The sequence below is a fragment of the Neoarius graeffei genome, chromosome 18, assembly GCF_027579695.1.
Source record: "Neoarius graeffei isolate fNeoGra1 chromosome 18, fNeoGra1.pri, whole genome shotgun sequence".
Classification (NCBI taxonomy): domain Eukaryota; kingdom Metazoa; phylum Chordata; class Actinopteri; order Siluriformes; family Ariidae; genus Neoarius; species Neoarius graeffei.
The window spans coordinates 54,737,481-54,761,620 of record NC_083586.1 but is presented as its reverse complement, the minus strand read 5'-3'; the positions used below and the strand labels follow the sequence as shown (position 1 = coordinate 54,761,620).

Sequence of the window (24,140 nt, the reverse complement as noted above, 5' to 3'; positions counted from 1 at the left end):
GCCCTTTTTGCAGTGTATCAAAACTCTTAGGCGTTTTGGCTTCGGGTTATTCATAGTCACGCTTCAATAAATATCGTGTTCGTCGCGCGACGTTCTCGAGGCACTAGCGGAGGCAGATGGGATGGAGAAACGGCGTCCGTTTTTATCTGAACTCCTACTACGGCAGCGTGTCAGGATAGTGAAAAAAGATGAATGTAAAATACGATGTGCACTCTTTACTGTCACGCCTAAAGACTTTTCAAAAAGTCGCACGCAAAGTCTGTCTTATTAGTTAGAACTGTACGCAGAATATTAATGTGTTAAATAAATGAATAAAACAAAAGAGGAACTTGAGAGTCTCTCTCTCTCACTCTCTCTCTCATGACCTTGTTTGTTAATCAAGTGAGCCTGAGATTGTTTGGTAAACCCTGTTCTAGATCAGTTTGATATAAATATGTACACAAGTACTAGCTCACTTGAGGTGTGTGAATATAATGGGTTTTAAACCACTAGCGATAAATGTTTACTCAGAGTCAGAACAGTTGGAAGACCAGCTTTTAGGATGTTTTATGTTTTTGTTACCCTTAGGAAAGAGTCCAGTGAGCCGTTCTCCATGTACTCCACCACGATCATCACAGGACGACCTACAAACACACACACACACACACACACACACACACACACACACACACACACACACACACACGTCTGAAGCAACTGCAAAGCTTGAACATAACAACAGCTCCCCCCTCAGCCGTCTCAGTGTGTGACCTGCGCGATCACAGCAGTCATTCCCGTCGCAGTTCTGCCACAATCGCCCTCAGCCGCACGCCCTGAACCTCTCGTTTGATTTCTCAAATTATCCTGAGACTGCCTGAGTGATTACACTGATTTTCCAATTCCCCCAACTCCACGACCGATTCCACAACACCCGCCGCGGCCTGATATATATATATATATTTTTTTCTCTCCATGCTTCCACGGAAGGCGGTCGCATTTTCTGCTCTCCCTCTCCCTCCTTTTTTTTCCCTGCTTGTGCTTCTGTGTCTTGTCTCGTCTGCCGTACTTTTTGAAGAGACTCTTCCTGCATTACTTTCTAAACTAAAAAAAGCATGGAATTGATAAACTGGTCTCCTAACGAAATTGACACAGTTTTCTCAATGAGAAGTTTGGGTTCGGGGGAACCCGTCTGTCCTGCCGGAACGTTTGCGGCTGGTTACACGATGGACGCGTGGGAGCGGTGGCGGGTCATGTGCCTGGCGATTCTTTCTGTGGAGGACATTGAAGATATCTACCTATTCAGAACCATGATTACAGGACTTTTGCTGATTGGATTAGGCATTGCCCTGGTATATCGAGGAAATCAGACAACGGTGACAGCTGTTCAAAGCCCAACAAAGCTGCCCAATATGATTGGAGTGGTGGGCAAAGCTGTTGGCACTCAGACTGTGGACATTCAGAACTTTAACCACAAAATGGATGTTATCTCGGAGCAGCTTTCAGCTTTGCAAGGAATACGTTTTTCGGAGATCAATTTGAATAGAATGGACGGAATGGACAGATATGGACGAGCGGTGTGGACGTGCAAAGACTGCGTCTGGAAAGACCAAACAATTCATATCTTATCGACATTCGGTGCCCTGAGACAGCACCGGCCTTGGTTCAGGCCGTTGCTGAGGCAACATTTCCCCCTGAAGGTCACTGCCAGGAGACACTCTTGCATTCCTCGTATTCCTTCTCTAACTCTCCACGGTCGCCATTTTTACCCCCAGTGTGACAAGCGGGTGCATGACCAGCGCCTTCATGGCTGCAGGAGCGGACGGCTGCTTGCTTGCGCTGGATTACCTCCTCCCCTCCCCCCCGATTCCCCCCCTCAAGTCCCATGTTTAAAGTGTACTTGTGTTGTTGTGTGCTTATGTGCTAAGGTTTTTTAAATGTTCCCACACTGTACTCCTGACAGGAGCATAGTGGGGGGTGTTCTTTTTTCCTTATCTCTCCTCATGTTGTGTTTCCTTTTTATCTTTATCCCTGTCTTCCTGTCCTGTCTACCTTATGTCAATTGTATGTTGTATATGTACGGACAGGTTGACGGCTAATTTCGCTGGTACATGTGACAAGTGACAATAAAGGGTATCATCATCATCATGTGACTGAGAAAACTACAAAACATCCCCCGTGTTCGAAAACAACATTAACGCTTTAAAGCACTGACACTGGAGACTCCTTCCATCAATGTTTCCTTACAAAAAATGTAAAAAAAAAAATCTCCATATCAACAATTACACGTTTTTCTATGTTGAATATCATGATGTTAAAAAAAAAACCTGTTTATTACTATAGTCTTAGATTCTGTAGATTGTCCATGTGTAAGCTGTTACTATAGGAACAATAACATTAAATAATTTGTGCATTAATATAAACCTGTGATGTGAATTACAGCTGGACCTGCTATCAAAGGTGCTGCTATAGAAAATTAATCAACACCTTCTGACCAATCAGATCTGAGAATTCAATTGAACTAGAGTTTAAGACATGAAGGGACTATGTTTCTTCTGTTTCCGTTTCCGGCTGAGAGTACGTCGTGCGCATTCTGGCTGCTGCTTCTCACTGGAGCTTTTTTATTTTATTTTCTTTCCTTTATTTATTTATTTATTTATTTATTTATTTATTTGTGTGTTTGTGTAGTTTGATGTTTATTTGAGTGTTTTGTCCGCCGGTTGTGGTGTAGCTCCGGACCCAGTTTTGGGCGTCGGTTCCCTCCAGGCCTTGGTTCGCCGTGGGTGATGCCTGTGCTCCTTGCCATGGACTGCAGTGAGCTCGTTGCTCATTTTAACATCGTGGTTGTCTAGCGCTCTGTGCTTTAGTGCTTGGCATGATATTCTGAGCGATGTTGATCGGTGGCGTGGCGTCGCGGCGGCTGTGCAGGCTGTTTGGGACAGACCAGCGCTCTGCGTGGCGGTGCGTCTGTGCTCGCTTTGTGGATCCATGGCGTGGTGTTCCGAGTGATGTTGCCCGGTGGCGTCGCGGCGGCTGTGCGGGACTTGTTTTCGTGCGCCTTTTGGTGGGATTGTGGCTGCTACACCAATGGAATGACATCCTGACCTTTATTTGGTGGACTTTTTTTTTCTTTTTTAAATTTTTTTATTTTTTCTCCCTATAATTGTACAGCGACCTTGGGTTTTGAGAAAGGCGCTATATAAATTGAAATTATTATTATTATTATTATTATTAATAAAATAAATAAGTTTTATATAATGTGCTCTGTATTTCACATTTATTTTAGAACAATAATTAGAACAATTTTTACAATAGAACTGCATTCCTGGTTTTTTTTCGCACCTTAAAATGTGTGTGTGTGTGTGTGTGAGAGAATCAACACATTCATCCAGATTCTTCCAGAATCAACACATTTATCTTACTCTCATTGATAATGACAGTATCTGGTCTGGTAACATTTATATTGATAAACATACCTGCACTAGACAGGGAGAACATTCGTGATTTAACAAAGTCATTTTTATAAATTGAAACTGGATGCAAAAAAAAATAGATGGAAGATTTGAAATGCTGCTGTTAAAGTGTAACTGATGAAATCACATATCAAGAACATGTCTGAGCAGATAATGCATCAGTTACATTTGTGTCTTTATATATATATATATATATATATATATATATATATATATATATATATATATATACACACATATATATATATATATATATATATATATATATATATACACACACACATATATATATATATATATATATATATATATATATACACACACAGGTATATATACACACATATATATATATATATATATATATATATATATATATATATATATATATGTATATATATATATATATATATATATATATATATATATATATATATATATGTATATTGTAAATTGTGGATTCAAATAAAGAAGTAATTGTGTGTGTGTACGTGCGTGTGTGAGACTTTTGGGAAGACGCAGAGTCCCATGAGGGAGGGAATATAATGGTAGGGGAAACACTGGTGTTGTTTAAAGTAAAATTTATTTACAGCGGTTATTGTTTTGAGAGGCGGCACGGTGGTGTAGTGGTTAGCGCTGTCGCCTCACAGCAAGAAGGTCCGGGTTCGAGCCCTGTGGCCGGCGAGGGCCTTTCTGTGTGGAGTTTGCATGTTGTCCGCGTGGGTTTCCTCCGGGTGCTCCGGTTTCCCCCACAGTCCAAAGACATGCAGGTTAGGTTAACTGGTGACTCTAAATTGACCGTAGGTGTGAATGTGAGTGTGAATGGTTGTCTGTGTCTATGTGTCAGCCCTGTGATGACCTGGCGACTTGTCCAGGGTGTACCCCGCCTTTCGCCCGTAGTCAGCTGGGATAGGCTCCAGCTTGCCTGCGACCCTGTAGAAGGATAAAGCGGCTAGAGATAATAAGATGAGATGAGACCTGGCAACCCTGATGTTAATCCACCTCACCGTTCTGTAATGCTTCAAAAAACATCTAACCGACGTAACTATCATTACGGAATGCGACTGTGCATGTTCCTACAACAAAAAACGTTGCAGCAATGTTGTAAGAATGCTCTTCTTCTTCTTCTTTTGGCTGCTCCTGATTAGGGGTTGCCACAGTGGATCTTTCGTCTCCATTGCTCCCTGTCTTCCACATCCTTCTCTACCACACCTGCCACTTTCATGTCCTCTCTTACCACATCCATGTATCTCCTCTTTGGCCTTCCTCGTTTCCATGTGCCTGGCAGCTCCATCCTCAACATTCTCCTTCCAACATGCTCTGCATCTCTTCTCAGGATGTGCCCGTACCATCTCAGTCTCATCTCTCTTAGCTTAATTCCCAAGCTCTCCACATGTGCTGTCCCTCTGATGTGCTCGTTCCTTATCCTGTCCAATCTCCCATCGCAAACCTTAACATCCTCAACTCCGCCACCTCCAACTTTGCCTTCTGTTTCTTCGTTAAGGGTACGGTCTCCAATCCATACATCACAGCTGGTCTCACTACTGTCTTATACATCTTACCTTTCACTTTTGCTGGGACTTTCCTATCACAAATGACTCCCGAAATCCTTCTCCAACTGCTCCACCCTGCCTGCACTCTCTTCCTCACCTCACTATCGCAGCCCCCATTTTCCTGCACAGTTGACCCCAGGGACTTGAATTCACCAACTTTCTTTACGTCTACTCCTTGCATCTTCACTCCACTCTCATCCCCATTCTCATTGATGCACATGTATTCTGTTTTGCTACTGCTCACCTTCATTCCTCTTCGTTCCAATGCATCCCTCCATCTCTCCAAACCCAGCTCAACCTCCTTTCTACTTTCACCACATATCACAATATCGTCCGCAAACATCGTGTTCCATGGTGACTCTTGCTTCACTTCATCCATCAAGCTATCCATCACTATGGCAAACAAGAAAGGACTCAAAGCAGATCCTTGATGGAGTCCCACCTTCACCTTGAACCATTCAGTCGTTCCAACTGCACACCTCACTGCTGTTTCACTGTTCTCATACATGTCTTGCACCGCTCTGATATACTTCTCATTCACTCCACTCTTTCTCATACAATACCATAACTCATCTCTCGGCACTCTATTGTATGCCTTCTCCAGGTCTACAAACACAGCTTTCACTGGCCTTCCCTGTACTTCACCATTAACATTCTTAAAGCAAAAATTGCATCTGACGTGCTCTTCCTTGGCATAAACCCGTACTGCTGCTCACAGATTGCTACCTCTCTTCTCAGTCTCGCCTCCAATACCCTTTCCCATAGCTTCATGGTGTGGCTCATCAATAAGAACGCTAATGCAAGTATTTCTATCCAACTACAGTGGTGCTTGAAAGTTTGTGAACCCTTTAGAATTTTCTCTATTTCTGTATAAATATGACCTAAAACATCATCAGATTTTCACACAAGTCCTAAAAGTAGATAAAGAGAACCCAGTTAAACAAATGAGACAAAAATATTATACTTGGTCATTTATTTATTGTGGAAAATGATCCAATATTACATATCTGTGAGTGGCAAAAGTATGTGAACCTTAAGGATTAACAGTTAATTTGAAGGTGAAATTAGAGTCAGGTGTTTCCAATCAATGGGATGACAATCAGGTGTGAGTGGGCACCCTGTTTTATTTATAGAACAGGGATCTACCAAAGTCTGATCTTCACAACACATGTTTGTGGAAATGTATCATGGCACAAACAAAGGAGATTTCTGAGGACCTCAGAAAAAGCGTTGATGATGCTCATCAGGCTGGAAAAGGTTACAAAACTATCTCTAAAGAGTTTGGACTCCACCAAGCCACAGTCAGACAGATTGTGTACAAATGGAGGAAATTCAAGACCAATATTACCTTCTCCAGGAGTGGTCGACCAACAAAGATCACTCCAAGAGCAAGACGTGTAATAGTCGGTGAGGTCACAAAGGACCCCAGGGTAACTTCTAAGCAACTGAAGGCCTCTCTCACATTGGCTAATGTTAATGTTCATGAGTCCACCATCAGGAAAACACTGAACAACAATGGTGTGCATGGCAGGGTTGCAAGGAGAAAGCCACTGCTCTCCAAAAAGAACAATGCTGCTTGTCTGCAGTTTGCTAAAGATCATGTGGACAAGCCAGAAGACTATTGGAAAAATATTTTGTGGAAGGATGAGACCAAAATAGAACTTTTTGGTTTAAATGAGAAGCGTTATGTTTGGAGAAAGGAAAACACTGCATTCCAGCATAAGAACCTTATCCCATCTGTGAAACATGGTGGTGGTAGTATCATGGTTTGGGCCTGTTTTGCTGCATCTGGGCCAGGATGGCTTGCCATCATTGATGGAACAATGAATTCTGAATTATACCAGCAAATTCTAAAGGAAAATGTCAGGACATCTGTCCATGAACTGAATCTCAAGAGAAGGTGGGTCATGCAGCAAGACAACGACCCTAAGCACACAAGTCATTCTACCAAAGAATGGTTAAAGAAGAATAAAGTTAATGTTTTGGAATGGCCAAGTCAAAGTCCTGACCTTAATCCAATCAAAATGTTGTGGAAGGACCTGAAGTGAGCAGTTCATGTGAGGAAACCCACCAACATCCCAGAGTTGAAGCTGTTCTGTACGGAGGAATGGGCTAAAATTCCTCCAAGCCGGTGTGCAGGACTGATCAACAGTTACCGGAAACGTTTAGTTGCAGTTATTGCTGCACAAGGGGGTCACACCAGATACTGAAAGCAAAGGTTCACATACTTTTGCCACTCACAGATATGTAATTTTGGATAATTTTCCTCAATAAATAAATGACCAAGTATAATATTTTTGTCTCATTTGTTTAACTGGGTTCTCTTCATCTACTTTTAGGACTTGTGTGAAAATCTGATGATGTTTTAGGTCATATTTATGCAGAAATATAGAAAATTTTAAAGGGTTCACAAACTTTCAGGCACCACTGTAGGAAACATTAACGTTCTTATTACATTGAAAAGCATTGTTCATTTAATTGTTATTATGCCAATTAACAGTGATGATTGTTGTTATAAGTTGCAGGAAGGTTAACGCCCAGGAAGAACATTCTTTGAAGAAAGAAAGCTCCAGGAACTGTAACATCCAGAAAGCGTTTTGTGAGCTGGGAAATGTTAGTAGTGTATGAATGTTCCTAGGACTACAACGTTGCAGCAATGTTAAAGGAATGTTAATAAACGTTAACAATGTTTGTTTGTGTCTAAGTGGGAACTGTTACCATTTTTATAATGCTTAAAAACATTGTTTTTATTTTATTTAATGTTTATATTAATGAAACCTAATTCCATAACTAACTGTGTGTGATTCTTTGTACTGTATAGATTTAAGTTGTAATGTAGCTGCAGTCGCTCGCTATGTCACCTCCGTTATATTTCCCAGAGCTCTGATGATGGTGTTGGAGTGGAGTCTTACTCTTTGTGACCACGCCCTCCAGTCTGATGATGTTGGGGTTGTCGAACTGTCCCATGATGCTGGCCTCTCGCAGGAAGTCCCGCCTCTGACGCTCTGTGTAGCCACCCTTTAGGGTCTTTATGGCCACAGGGATCTCCTTTTTCCCTGGAGTGCGGAGACGACCACTGCACACTTCCCCAAACTCACCTGGTGCGCGCACACACACGTACGAGCTCAGTGTTCATGTGGTTTACTTGTATGTCATCACTCTAGTCACTAGATGGCAGTAGCATAATTACAGAACTGAGGTCCACGTTGTACTACTGCCCAAAAGTTTGTATCCCCCATAACAAAGCAGATCTAACACCAAAATAATTTTAAGCCAAAGAAAAATAATTTAATTAACATTTCTGTCAGTGTAATTCAGTAAAATTCACCATTATATCACCAAAATCCTAAAACTCAGACAAAAATTTAAAATAAATCTGAATCATTTCAAATCAAATGCTGAATAAAAACAACTGTTGAAAATTTTTCAAAAAGGAAACCATTTACATCAGAAAAGATATGTTACAATCTCCAGGAAATAATTAACTCTTATTTTTATTTAATTATCAACTATTTTTCTAAAAGTATCAAACAGATGAAAATGAAACGAAGACTCGTACCAGCTCCGATGACTCTCTCTATACGAATGCGAGACGGGTCGATCTCCTTCGCAAAGTCGTGAACAGCCTGAGTCGGATCCTCATAAGTGTCCGGATCGACGTACGTCTTTATTCCCGGGAACGGCACTGTGAAGAACACGGGAGCCGGAAAAAAGAAAAAGAATGAGCAAAAAGTCTACAGGGTCTGGAGCAAGCTTCGCTTTCTCATCCGAACCTCATAAAAGACTTGAACACACACACACACACACACACACACACACACACACACACACACACACACACACACACACACACACACAATTCCTCTGATTTCCTGCTGCAGTGAATCCTATGCTCAAGAATGATTTGTTGAATAATACCGCCAGGAATTTTAGGTGTTTAAAGTATAAAGGTTTGGTTTGGAAATGATTTGGTTTGAGCAACAGTTCTGCTTCCTGTAATCTCCATGACACACGCGGAGTAATTGCTTTTCTGTGTATTACTAAGTCTTTCTAATTGCAATTGCTTAAACTCATTACTGCCCCGGATTTATAATTACTTAAAAGCCCGAGTGTTCAAATGCATTCAAGTATTAACGAGGCTATAATTTTATATCACCACAGACATAAATAAGGAGAACATTATTTAAAAAAAAAAAAACACTTAAAGGCGTCTTCATAATGCTTCTACACTGAATCCTACACCACACCTTTATCCAGTTCATAAGCTCTGAATAATCCTAAAAGGAAAATCGCAAAGAACCAAGATTTGAGTTTCAACAATACATTTGTTTTTATATTGAAGACGTATGATTTTGCGAACGACGCCAACCCTTTTTGTCTGCGAGGATCTTGCGTTCTGTCATGCACTGGAAAGCCGAAATGTCTCTAGAGAGCCTGCTATGCTGTCACTAAACGTTCCCCAAGTCCTTTTAATTTCCCACTAACTGCTCCAAACAGACATCTGGAACACGTTTAACGTTCCCGTTAACTCATTTGCATATTGTTAGTTATACTGTAGCTTCTGTTGTGAACACACCATCAGCTGCAAAGAAGGTTCCAGACGTTCTTTATTTCTGAGTGATTCGAGTTGGACAGGACTTTATTGGGTGCACGCGATGTCAGCTGTCTGCTTAATTCAGCTCCCTGTTTAAACCGTACCGAAAGTGACTTCTAAGAGCTATCTGCCCTCTTCCGCATACATGAGCTCAGGGATGCCCACGATTGGCTACAGGGAGAGTAAGACAATTTTGCTTTCTTCGACTCCTGGTCAGACTTTCAGATGGATGCGACTTCATTGGGGTTTGATCTCGCAATTGCAAAACGTTTTCCGGTGCACTGACCAGTACTTTTTTTAAAAGGTGAAAAGACAAGAATTAACAGAACAACCACACTATGGCATAAGTAATAATAATAATAATAATAATAATAGAAAGGTACTTGGTAGAGTGCATAACTCCAAAAAGCCACATATCAACATCAAACTGTCACACACTGGTGCACACAAGAGACTTTCTCTCACACACACAATGGACCATCACTCACATGCACTCTGAACAGCATGTGCCTCTAATGACTAACACCTGCCTCAGATTAAGGCGCAATCAGTGCGCACGTATAAGGATGCTGCATGCGACTAGACTTTGCGAAGTATTGCGTTTGAGACTACTAATCTCATTATCTCTAGCCGCTTTATCCTGTTCTACAGGGTCGCAGGCAAGCTGGAGCCTATCCCAGCTGACTACGGGCGAAAGGCGGGTACACCCTGGACAAGTCGCCAGGTCATCACAGGGCTGACACATAGACACAGACAACCATTCACACCTACGGTCAATTTAGAGTCACCAGTTAACCTAACCTGCATGTCTTTGGACTGGGGGGGAAACCGGAGCACCCGGAGGAAACCCACGCGGACAACGTGCAAACTCCGCACAGAAAGGCCCTTGCCGGCCACGGGGCTCGAACCCAGACCTCGCTGTGAGGCGACAGCGCTAACCACTACACCACCGTGCCACCCTACGTCTCTACTAGCGTATAAAATTGTAAATAATTTACTAGTTCCTAAAACATTTAGAAATCTGCTCAGGATAGCCAACGAACAACGTTCTTACAATACCAGATTTTCAACTAAGGGGAATATTGTTCGTCCACCTGCCAAGTAAACTTTCCTTTCAGATTATCGTCTCCAAATTCTGGGAAGGAATTCCTACAAGAATCAAAAATTTAGGATCATTTCTATTATTAAATCAGCCTTAAAATCACATCTTATTTTAAATCAACAATAAGCATTTCTTCCTCTACTTTATATCCTAAAAATTCTATTACAATAAGTTATAGGTTCAGTGTTTGTGTGTTAGGGTAAGTATGCATAGAGTTGTGTGTAAATAAGTATAGTGTATTTAGCTGCAGTGTATATTTGAATAATTCTCTCGTTCTAACAAAAAAAAAAGTAATATGACATGGGTGGCTGTTGACATGAAAATTTATACTATTTCAACAGCCACACGCACCTTACATCAATAACTTTAGTAACTATTGTTTGCAAATTCTTTTTCTACTATATACAGTGGGGCAAAAAAGTCACCAATTGTGCAAGTTCTCCCACTTAAAAAGATGAGAGAGGCCTGTAATTTTCATCATAGGTACACTTCAACTATGAGAGACAGAATGAGGAAAAAAAATCCAGAAAATCACATTGTCTGATTTTTAAGAATTTATTTGCAGATTATGGTGGAAAATAAGTATTTGGTCAATAACAAAAGTTCATCTCAATACTTTGTTATATACCCTTTGTTGGCAATGACAGAGGTCAAACGTTTTCTGTAAGTCTTCACAAGGTTTTCACACACTGTTGCTGGTATTTTGGCCCATTCCTCCATGCAGATCTCCTCTAGAGCAGTGATGTTTTGGGGCTGTCGCTGGGCAACACGGACTTTCAACTCCCTCCAAAGATTTTCTATGGGGTTGAGATCTGGAGACTGGCTAAGCCACTCCAGGACCTTGAAATGCTTCTTACGAAGCCACTCCTTCGTTGCCCGGGCGGTGTGTTTGGGGTCACTGTCATGCTGAAAAACCCAGCCATGTTTCATCTTCAGTGCCCTTGCTGATGGAAGGAGGTTTTCACTCAAAATCTCACGATACATGGCCCCATTCGTTCTTTCCTTTACACGGATCAGTCGTCCTGGTCCCTTTGCAGAAAAACAGCCCCAAAGCATGATGTTTCCACCCCCATGCTTCACAGTAGGTATGGTGTTCTTTGGATGCAACTCAGCATTCTTTCTCCTCCAAACACGACAAGTTGAGTTTTTACCAAAAAGTTCTATTTTGGTTTCATCTGACCATATGACATTCTCCCAATCCTCTTCTGGATCATCCAAATGCTCTCTAGCAAACTTCAGACGGGCCTGGACATGTACTGGCTTAAGCAGGGGGACACGTCTGGCACTGCAGGATTTGAGTCCCTGGCGGCGTAGTGTGTTACTGATGGTAGCCTTTGTTACTTTGGTCCCAGCTCTCTGCAGGTCATTCACTAGGTCCCCCCGTGTGGTTCTGGGATTTTTGCTCACCGTTCTTGTGATCATTTTGACCCCACGGGGTGAGATCTTGCGTGGAGCCCCAGATCGAGGGAGATTATCAGTGGTCTTGTATGTCTTCCATTTTCTAATAATTGCTCCCACAGTTGATTTCTTCACACCAAGCTGCTTACCTATTGCAGATTCAGTCTTCCCAGCCTGGTGCAGGTCTACAATTTTGTTTCTGGTGTCCTTTGACAGCTCTTTGGTCTTGGCCATAGTGGAGTTTGGAGTGTGACTGTTTGAGGTTGTGGACAGGTGTCTTTTATACTGATAAGTTCAAACAGGTGCCATTAATACAGGTAACGAGTGGAGGACAGAGGAGCCTCTTAAAGAAGAAGTTACAGGTCTGTGAGAGCCAGAAATCTTGCTTGTTTGTAGGTGACCAAATACTAATTTTACCGAGGAATTTACCAATTAATTCATTAAAAATCCTACAATGTGATTTCCTGGATTCTTTCCCCCATTCTGTCTCTTATAGTTGAGTTGAAGTGTACCTATGATGAAAATTACAGGCCTCTCTCATCTTTTTAAGTGGGAGAACTTGCACAGTTGGTGGCTGACTAAATACTTTTTTGCCCCACTGTATAATTGTACTAAGCCTTTTAGTAAATTTTCGTTCTCATAGTATATATTGCGCGTGAATAATTCAATTGGAATCTGCTGGGCGCCTGGTTTACACGAGTGAGCAGAGTAAGAAATCATTCAAGTAAAAAAAGCACACAATGCAAAGATACGTTGCCTGCTAACAATATTTTTTTTTCCATCAACACTTTCCGTAAAATGTGTTAGTAAATAATCCCACGTTATTCTGAGTTTCTTTCTGAATTTGCAGATTTTATCTCAGACCTGGTTATTTCCTTAGACAAAGCTTTAGTTGTCTGAGATTTTAATATTCACTTCGATAACCCAGAAGACCCTTTGAAAACAGCGTTTGTGTCCATTTTAGATTCAGTAGGGGTTAATCAGAATGTCATAGGACCGACCCATATCGCTGGTCACACCCTCGATCTAATACTAACATTCAGGTTAAACGTAGAAAATATAGTCACACTTCCACAGTCTGAAGTTATCTCAGATCATCATCTCATCTCATTCGAACTATGTCTGAGTAATAATATATGCACCTCACCACGCTACTGTATTAAACGTAAATTCACGTCAACTACTGCACAGAGCTTTATAAATGATCTCCCAGAGTTATCAACTTTGATTGGGTCACTGTCAGCCCCTGCAGAACTTGATCAGGCAACTGAATGCTTAGAGTCAACGTTCCACCATACTTTAGATAATGTAGCTCCTCTTAAAAGGAAAATGGTCAGAGAGAAGAAATTAGCACCCTGGTATAATGATGACACTCGCACTTTAAAACAGACCACTCGAAAATTGGAACGTAAATGGTGTCAAACAAAATTGGTAGCGTTCAAATTAGCGTGGAAGGAGAGCTTCCTGAAGTATAGAAAAGCTCTTAGTACTGCGAGATCAACATATCTCTCCTCCCTAATAGAAGATAACAAAAATAATCCTAGATTCCTATTTAATACTGTAGCAAAATTAACCAGGAATAAGTCCACTATAGACACATGCACACCTGCAGTATGTAGTAGCAACGACTTCATGAATTTTTTTAATGACAAAATTGAGAATATCCGACAAAAAATTCAAACTACTAATTTAAGGTCAGACAATGTAAGTGACCCTGTAGTTAACAATATAACTGTATCAGATCATCAATTAGAATGTTTTACTCCCCTAAGAGAAACTGAATTACTTTCATTAATCTCCGCATCAAAAGCCTCAACTTGCGTACTAGATCCCTTACCTACACGTCTATTCAAACAGATAATACCTGAAGGAATTGAACCGCTTCTAAAAATAATAAATTATTCTCTTACGATTGGCTATGTACCCAGATCCTTTAAACTAGCAGTTATCAAACCCCTGATTAAAAAACCTGACCTTGATCCCTGTCAGCTGTCCAATTATCGGCCAATATCAAACCTCCCCTTTATCTCAAGATCCTTGAAAAAGCTGTGGCACAGCAGTTATGCTCATATTTACACAGGAATAACATCCATGAAATGTATCAGTCAGGAGTTAGACCTCAGCATAGCACAGAGACAGCTCTGGTTAAAGTAGTAAATGACCTACTGTTGGCATCTGATCAGGGCTGTGTCTCGCTGCTTGTGTTGCTTGACCTTAGTGCAGCATTTGATAGCACTGATCATTCCATTCTTCTGGATAGACTAGAAAATGTTGTGGGAGTTAAGGGAATGGCCCTCTCCTGGCTCAGGTCTTATTTAACTGATCGCTATCAGTATGTTGATGTAAATGGTGATTTTTCTAGACATACTGAGGTAAAGTTTGGTGATCCACAAGGTTCTGTCTTGGGTCCACTGCTTTTTTCTTTATATACGTTCCCTCTGGGTGATATTATTCGTAAACATTGTATTAGTTTCCACTGTTATGCTGATGACACAAGGTTGTATGTTTCTGCAAAACCTGATGAGAGACACCAGCTTAATAGAATTGAGGAATGTGTGAAGGACATTAGACACTGGATGCTTATTAACTTCCTTCTGCTTAACTCTGACAAGACTGAAGTACTTGTACTCGGACCACATGCAGCGAGAAGTAAGTTTTCTGATTCCACAGTAACTCTGGATGGCCTTTCTGTTTCTTCACGTGCAGCAGTAAAAGACCTCGGAGTGATTATTGACGCCAGTCTTTCATTTGAAACTCACATTGATAACATTACCCAGATAGCTTTCTTTCATCTCAGAAATATTGCTAAGATAAGAAATTTAATGTCACTACATGACGCAGAAAAAACTAGTTCATGCTTTCGTTACCTCCAGGTTGGATTACTGTAACGCCTTACTGTCTGGATGTTCTAATAAGTGCATAAACAAACTCCAGTTAGTTCAAAATGCAGCAGCAAGAGTCCTGACTAGAACTAGAAAATATGACCACATCACCCCTGTCTTATCCACACTGCATTGGCTCCCAATCAAATTTCGTATTGATTATAAAATGCTACTATTGACCTTTAAAGCACTGAATGGTCTCGCACCACAGTACCTGAGTGATCTGCTCCTCTATGACCCGCCACGCCTACTTAGATCAAAAGGTGCAGGCTATCTGCTGGTACCTCATACAGTGAAGGCTACATCAGGGGGCGGAGCCTTTTCTTACAAAGCCCCACGGTTATGGAACAGCCTTCCAGGTACCGTAGTGTTTGGGAATCAGACACAGTCTCAGTGTTTAAGTCTAGGCTGAAAACATATCTGTTTAGTCAAGCCTTTTGTTAATGGTGTTTATGAGGTAAAGGTGTAGATCTGGAGGATCCTCAGACAGAATGTTCTGGTAAACTGGGATGTATGGATGTTGTCAGTCCCCACTCACTTGCTCACTCGAGTTTGTTGATGGTGTAGTGGCTGCTGCTTTATGTCCCGGGGCTCCCTCATGCCTGTGTTACCTTCTGGCTCTCCCCTTTTAGTTATGCTGTCATAGTTAGTTGCCGGAGTCCCTGCTTGTACTCAGTGCAATATGTATACTGTTCCTACTTATTCAGGTGACATTGGGCATACCTAACAACCTGTGTTTCCATTCTCTCCCTCTCAAATCTGTCCCTCTGAGTTACATGTTGGTCCTGGGATCGAGGTGCTGACCTCTTCTGCTCCTCGGACCTGCCTGATCTATCCTGATGCCCTGTGTCTGGCTGGAGTCTCATCGCATCGCTCCTGTGGAGGACGGCCCCATATGGACAGTTGAAAGTCACACTTGGAGGACGCTCTGGACTCTTACAGTAATGGTTTTATGGCTGAGGACTACAGTTGACTTGCTAACTTTAGGACTGCAGTTGTCATGAACAGTTTTGCACTCAAGTTTCCATCAATGAAGAGTTTATAACATCAACGAAGCTGACTTCATGTTAAAACTGTTAATGTTATAGTCAGGCTGTCTGTTGTTGCCCAAATGAGGATGGGTTCCCTTTTGAGTCTGGTTCCTCTCGAGGTTTCTTCTTCATGTCGTCTGAGGGAGTTTTTCCTTGCCACCGTCGCCACAGGCTTGCTCATTGGGGATAGATTAGGGATAAAATTAGCTCATATTTTAAGTCATTCAAATTCTGTAAAGCTGCTTTGCGATAATGTTTACTGTTAAAAGCGCTATACAAATAAACTTGACTTGACGTTGTCTGGTGGTCAAGTGTTTATGAGACACATTACCTTGTGCTTACGATCGGGTTCCCTGTGATAGTACACGTCAGGCTTGTAGTACTCGAGTCCGACTCGTGTCCTAATTTTAAGGACTTGTGACTCAACTTGGACTTGAGCACTCATGACTCAGATTTGGACTCGGACTCGTGTATTAAACTGCATTCGGACTCGTAAATTGGAGACGAGGACTTGGATTTTTTCTTTATTTTTTTGTAACATGCCATAATAACTTGGCAGAAGATATTTATATCTACATTAATTTTTTGTGCAAGAATGTCACACTTGCATGCCTTGGCGTGTGAATCAGATAGACTCTCGGGTGCGCTCCAGAAATAAACGACTCACGTCTGCACAGGATTAAGGCGCAATCAGCACGCCTTTATAAAAACTGTGAAAACACACTTATTTTGTGCAGTATTGAGTTGTGTTGCTGACACATTACCACAGTGGCGGCTGGTAGTCTTTCAAACAGGGGAGGCTGGTGGGTTATGATATTTCCAGATTTTAAAAGAAAATACATCAGTTTTGCCCATACTCTTGCCTCTGATCTGGCTGATTGTTGGCAGGGTCACAAACTGTGAAATAACAGGTTCTTTTGGCCCATTAGCATACTGTCCAATATACATGATGGTGGTGTTGGGGGGGTATATTTTAACATTTTATATTTTAAAATTGTGTCATGTTGTTTAAAAAGTGATCATTATTGAAAGCAGTTCTTTGTCAGGAACCTCAGCATTCAATGACACTTTCCCTATATTTTACTTATTTTGACTGAGAAATGTTTTATTGACAATTTTGATAACCCTTCACTTTTAATCCAGGTCTGTAGTGTGAAATGTTCTCGGCTGTGTTTTTGTTTAAAAATGTTTTCCAAATTGTAGCTGTGTTTAATTCATATCCAGAGAAATATATATTCCAATATAATATACTCAGCATAAACATTTTAAATAGATTCTATATTTTTGGTCCATCCATGACATATTACTAAAGTAGCCTATTTACTGTTGTTGATGTGGGTCACTTGCTGTTAGCTAATTCATTTTCTCGTACCAGGAGAGCTGAAAGGAACGAGTATTATTCCCTACCTTTTTCAGCAAGTCAGTTTGAGGCGTTGGTCTACCCTGCTCTTAAAGGCCCGGTCCCACTGCACTTAGGGATGCAAAGAGGATGTAAAACGTAAAAAAATCTTTGCCATCCGTTGGAAAACGCTATGCATCTGTTGTGTACTCATTGCATACGTGCTTCATACGCTCTATCCATCGAGCATCCGTCCACTGTGATTTCATCCGCGCAAAAAGTTTTGAGCTGCACAAAACTTTTAGAACGGATGAACTTTCCGCCGTGTATGATGTAAATCCGCGACATATACGAGCAACAAACGTTCTATGTCCGTTATCATCCGTTAAACGTCTGCTGTATCCTCTCTGCATCCTCTGGGCATCCTCGCAACTCACATCCGCTGCAGCTGAAAACGGAAAGAGGGAGGAAAGATAAGATACATGAAACGTCTATTCATCGTTAGTAGCACGGAAATAGAAAGGATGTAAGCGTATGCATCTCGTATATAAAGTATTCAAAACGGACAAAGCGTTTATATCTGGGATGTATCTCGTATATTTAGGATGTCTGGAGTATGTCTAGAGTATGTAGAAGGACACCTAGCGCAGTGAACGGTCTGCATCCGATATACATCCGCGCAACATCCCCTTTGTTTCCGTTAGGCGTACGTGATGCATCCCCTTCATCCGCTATGCATCCGCTCTTTCTGCTATGCGTCCGCTTCTCAGTTATCACCGGTAACCCTTTCGGAGCTGTCATCCACTTCCATCCGCTAGGCTTCCTATGAACATGCGTTTAACATCCCCGCTATATACTACCCACGACCGTTCTTTTCCATTCTGTTTTCGCAAATTTTCGCCAATTTTGTCCATTTCTGGAGCGGATGAAAACGGATAGAGCCACCCCCGAAATTTTGCTCGTCCGCTGTGTCCTTTTTGCATACGTTTTGTGTCCATCGGCCAGTGGGACCGGGCCTTTAATTTTAATTTTTTCCTCGAAAGGAAGACTGGCAAATGGCTTCGCCAAAATTAAATCAGCAATGCTTGGCATCCATGCGCAGCTTTCTTGCTAGCTGACTAGCCCCCTCAAGTTCAAGTTCAGTCACTCAAATAAACGAAATTTCTGGAACTAAGATAGCAAACTTGACAACACTATATTTACACTTTATTTACAATGAAAATATATACAAACTAAAAAAGCTGGTAGAAACCGTATGTAATGAATGAAATCGAAATGTAAGCTGAGCTCTTACAATACACCACAGCACTTGCGAATCCGCATGGGACTGAACTGAGATTCACCGCTGCCTGTCTATAGTTGAAACGAGCTGTCAATCAAAGAAAATATCCGGCCGCTTTCACCAATCACCAGTCTCCTCGCGGAAACTGCCATGTCCCTCCCATGTGAGGCTGGGAGTCCGTGGGCGGGCATTTTCGCAGTATTTGTCCAATAACTGTCTTGCATTTTGAGATTGAAAAGCGCGTAGCTCCCAAATGCCGTTGAAGTCCACTGAGGCTGGGAGTCCGTGAGACTCCGTGGGCGGGCGTTTTCGCAGTATTTGTCCAATAATCGTCTTGCCTTTTGAGATTGAAAAGCGCAGAGCTCCCAAATGCCATTGAAGTCCACTGAGGCTGGGCTGCATCGCGCTGTCACGAGGGGGAAAAACTCACGCACACATTAGGCGAACTGGGGAAAGTTATAACGGAATGATTTCGCACTGTAGTTGGGTTGAGCACATATGTTTGTCATTTTTAGAGGAGGCTGAGCCTCCCTCGTTGTCTTAGAGCAATCGCCTGTGCATTACCAAGCCTTATTTCCTTGTTTGGTTTCCTGATTTCCTGTTTCTCGTCTTTGATTCTGCCGAGTCTACGACAGCCTGTTTGTGCCTCGCTCGACCTATCGCCTGTTTCACCGTTTTACAATTTTGCCTGCCGTTCTGGATTGTTTACCGTCTTCACTTGTATTAATAAACACACCTTCTGCACTCACATCCGTCTCCCAACCATCTCTGTTAGTCACACTCCCTGACAAAGAGAAGCGCATTCACCTGTTCATACGTCATGCTCAGGAACAAACTAATGTTAATGGCGCTGAAACAGCCACCGTCACATGGTGCAGTTGACTTAGACTGAGACTTAGACGACCTTTATTGTGATTCAGTATGCAACAAGTGTACACCAAACGAAATTTCGTTGCAATTTGGCTCAGCACAGAAATAAATATGAAGTGTATTAAATTAAATTATGCAGCAGCAAAAATATTATAAAGTGCAATAGTATAAAGTGACCTGTGGAATTAGGAATGTTCAAGTTATCAACAGAAGTTTAGAGTTTGGGTTTGGAGTTCAGCAGTCTGGTGACCTGAGGGAAAAAGCTATTACAGAACCTGGTGGTCCTGCACCGAATGCTGCGGAACCTCTTTCCAGAAGCCAGAGGGGAGAACAGTCTATAGTGAGGGTGTGAGGGGTCACTGATGATGTTTCTGGCTCGAGACATGCAACACCTTGGTGCAGTGTCCTGAATGGAGGGAAGAGAAGTCCCAATGATTTTCTCTGCTGTCCTCACCGCTCTCCTCACATTCTTCCAGTCAGAGGCACTGCAGCCTCCACACCACACAGAGATGCAGCTGGTTAGAACGCTCTCTATGGTGCCGAGTCTTGTTCTCGGACTCGACTCAACTTTTTTTTTAATGACTTGGATTTGAGGCGGCACGGTGGTTCAGGTTAGCGCTGTCGCCTCACAGCAAGAAGGTCCAGGTTCGAGCCCCGTGGCCGGCGAGGGCCTTTCTGTGTGGAGTTTGCATGTTCTCCCCGTGTCCACGTGGGTTTCCTCCGGGTGCTCCGGTTTCCCCCACAGTCCAAAGACATGCAGGTTAGGTTAACTGGCGACTCTAAATTGACCGTAGGTGTGAATGTGAGTGTGAATGGTTGTCTGTGTCTATGTGTCAGCCCTGTGATGACCTGGCGACTTGTCCAGGGTGTACCCTGCCTTTCACCCGTAGTCAGCTGGGATAGGCTCCAGCTTGCCTGCGACCCTGTAGAACAGGATAAAGCGGCTACAGATAATGAGATGAGACGAGATGAGACTTGGACTTGAACAGTGGGGACTTGAGACTGGACTCGGACTTGAGGTTTAGTGACTCGACTACAACACTTATGCCATTCGTTCGGTCGCAAAAGCCATCAAAAATCAGGCCGACGCCGCTCCACTATAACTATAAATGAACAGTAAATAAACATATCCTTAAACTTACTTTAATTTAAGTAAACCAGGGTTCCTACAGATATTTTATGTTGAATCTACTACCTTTTTACTACCTTTTTACTACCTTCACAATTTTTTTTACTACCACAGCGACAATTTGGATTTGGACATTTTCTCACAATTTAACAAGGTAATCTTTGAGTGTATGTGTTAGTCCAAGTGAATGTGCTACATATAAGTTAGTGACAACTCTACCCAAAGAGTTGGATTGATGAGACAAGATAGAAAGAAAATCTGAACGTACCGGTAGTGTAACTCTTTCCCTTTGGACGCATAATAGAACCTCCCATTGCTAGGGCTACACATGGAGTAATGCATATTTGCATAAAAGAAAAACTTCCACATATAAGTTATAATTTTATTGAACTGTGAAACTGTGGCCCATAACCTCTTAACGGGTACACAGATTTGCACTAAACCTTGTGTGTCAACACTTCACATTAGGTACAAGATCTGATTACATTTTGTCGGCCAACACTTTCAAGATGGCCAACCTTTTGTTTGTGGAATAATCTTTTGAACAGGTGAACAGATTTGCACAAAAAATCTTATGTGCTTAGGTACATCAACTCATTACATTTAGATCAGGTCAAATGGCAAACACGAACCCACACACACACAAAGCGCACCAGGCGCACGCACACATGGGTGCACACACACATGACAAAGACAAGACACACACCCTAAAGATACAAAACACACATAACCCAAGCCCTATTTTGGCAGTCTCTCAACACATTGCCAAGTTTGCTTAAGATAGTCATTTGCACCAGTCCTGTAGTCGTGAAGGCCCGTGGGCAGAGTCAACACCTTCCTCCCAGAGATCAGTGTTTTAGAGGGTTAATCTTAATCATTTGAACAGTTCAACAGATTTGCTCATCACATTTTGGATGCTTCAAATGGCGCGCACACAACGCACCAGGCGCGCGCGCACACAAAACGCACCAGGCGCGCGCGCACACACAAAACGCATTACATGTGCCTCAGTTGTTTGACCTTTTCTTCGATCAACTTTTCAATGAACGCCTCTCGCCGATTGCCATCTACCGCCTTTAGCCAGTCTTTAAAATCAGGTTCCTCCAGCCAGAGGTCTGAAAATTTGCATTTCCCCATTGTTTAATTCTCGTGCAGATGTCGCCAGTCGGGTCAACAGATAGATTCGACTAGAGCCGTATAAACAAAGTCAGTCTCGTACTAAACAATCTCTGGTATAAATTTATACTGGATTCGACCGTTATTGGAATTCAATGCGCATGCGCCACCAACTCCTCACTGCGGTCCTCCTCGATACATAAAAATAAATTCGCCCAAATGTAGTAATTTATGGATATTATGGCATGCAGGTTAATTAAACGAATTAGAAAACACATAGGCCCAGTTGGATGGGGGTCAAAAAAATTTACTACCACGTCAGATTACGTTTACTACCTTTTACTGGCCATAATTTAGCCTATTTTAATTAACTACCTTTTGCTACCTTTTAAAACCCCGCGGGAACCCTGTAAACGGAAATATATGGATTTTCTGTATGAATTATTTACATTTACATAAGTGGTCAGTTTTTCCATCAGATTTTTAACCGTTTCTACCTGAGGCTTATGTAATTCACCTGTTTTTCTCTTCAGGTCATTTAGTTTGTGTTCTGATCAAAAAGCACTGCAGTGAAAAAAAAAAAAAAGATTTCTATCTGTAGCGTAAGACCTTTACTGACCTCCCTTGATTATATCAAGAAAAGAAAAGCAGTCATTTGGTCAGACAGGAAATGCAATTCAACAGACTCAAATCTCTATAATATTCAAATCTGTTTTGTTTTGTATATCCAGTCCAGTGAAATTCATTCTTACAGCCCTACTGAGATTTAGGATAATTTGCATTCTTAATTTTTGACATCTGTGCTCATTCATATCAGCCATATTAGCGTGTGTGTGTGTGTGTGTACCATGTCCATTCTGATACTGTGTCCTTCTCTTGTCCTGTGGTTTCATCTTGGATTTGATGTACCACTGGCACCTGTGCGAACAGAAAACAAAACAATAATAAACAAAATAATAATAATAATAATAATAAAACAGAACTCATAACATTGTAGTCTAGTAGCCTATGAACATAAAACCTGTGTGTGTTTCTGTAAGATCACCGTGTAAAACGGCTCCTGGTTATGGTTTTATCTTATCTTTACTCCTAGTTATCTTTAACGCTTGGTATGGATTACTTCTGAGAACAACCTGAAATGAATTTCAGGAAGTCTGGGCTATTCATAATTTTTTTATGGATCTTTAGTATCGGCAAGCTGTCTACCAAATAACGGGCCAAGGTAGTAAACAGCGAGTAATGATGCTGTCTGTTCGAATGAACTGCTGCTGGCTGGAGACAGCGAGGTGTTTAAAAACTGCTGTATTGATACACATGGAGCAGCATTTCAGGGGTAATGATACATTCCCAGTCAACAGCCAGACATGTCTGCTTTATTGCAAAACAGCTACCGACTGCGGAGCTAACAAAGTAACAGGTGCATCTTCCAAGACACGTGAACTGCATCTTTGCAAATTTTTGATCAGATTTAGGGCCCGTTTACACGAGGACGCTGTCGGGTAAAAACGACTAAATATTTTATCGGAAGTGCCTTTCGTCTACACGGGGACGGCGTTTCCGAGGCTGAAAAACGGAAAAAATTGAAAACGCCTTCCAGAGTGGGTAAGTTAAAAACAGCCCCCGTTGCATATCCGTCTAAACTACCCAATACGCGAAACTCTGCTCGGATCTGCTCACGTCGGGTACACGTTTATGTCATACACATGTCATATACTGTACATGCCAGCCCGGGAAGTAAGAAAGTAAGTAAAAAAGTAAGAGCATGTCTGATTACATCGATCCAACGGACCTTCAAGCTGCTCTGGCAGCTTTAATAAACGTCCAGGAGTCCTTCGAACATCTATACCGAATCTGCACATATACCGTTAATGAACAGAGGCGGGTATAGTATGCTCTTACTTTTTTACTTACTTTCTTACTTACCATAGCCAGAGTAGTCAAAGTTTTCGCGGCGCAGATGTGCAGATCAGACAAGACGGAAGACGTTGCGCATGCGTGCAGACATAGCGGAGGTCTTTCACAGCACCACCTAGCCGCCTGGCATGCACATCCAATTGAATTCCACACATTTATGCGTCACCGTATAGACGCAGATTTCCTCCTTGAAAACAGTCGTGTAGACGCGGAAAAAAGTGAGAACGAAAACGGACTTTCGCGTTTTTGTTTCAGACCGTCCCCGTGTAAAGTGGGCCTTAACCACAGTGCAACGTAACACACTCTGAGGAACGAGCTATCCGCCGTCTCATGCATACATGAGCTCACAGGTGCCCATGATTAGCTAGAGAGAGGCGGCCAGCTTTTCTTTCTTGGACCCCTGGCCATGGATGGCTGTGATTTTATCAGGATTCGATCTCGCAATCTTAAAACGCTTTTCTGGTGCACTGTCCCTCTAATACCA

The 24,140-nt window shown here is 42.0% G+C and overlaps 1 protein-coding gene across 1 annotated transcript in view; it reads right to left on the bottom strand.

The window, feature by feature from the left end:
- epha6 (eph receptor A6) overlaps positions 1-24,140 on the bottom strand; it is a 458,837-nt gene that overhangs the window by 31,085 nt on the left and 403,612 nt on the right. Inside the window, exons 10-13 of the mRNA XM_060899014.1 lie at positions 22,590-22,660; positions 8,559-8,684; positions 7,912-8,097; positions 562-623 (exon numbers count right to left, since the gene is read on the bottom strand). Coding sequence (XP_060754997.1) covers positions 562-623; positions 7,912-8,097; positions 8,559-8,684; positions 22,590-22,660 — 445 coding nt within the window. The remainder of the gene's footprint in view (positions 1-561; positions 624-7,911; positions 8,098-8,558; positions 8,685-22,589; positions 22,661-24,140) is intronic.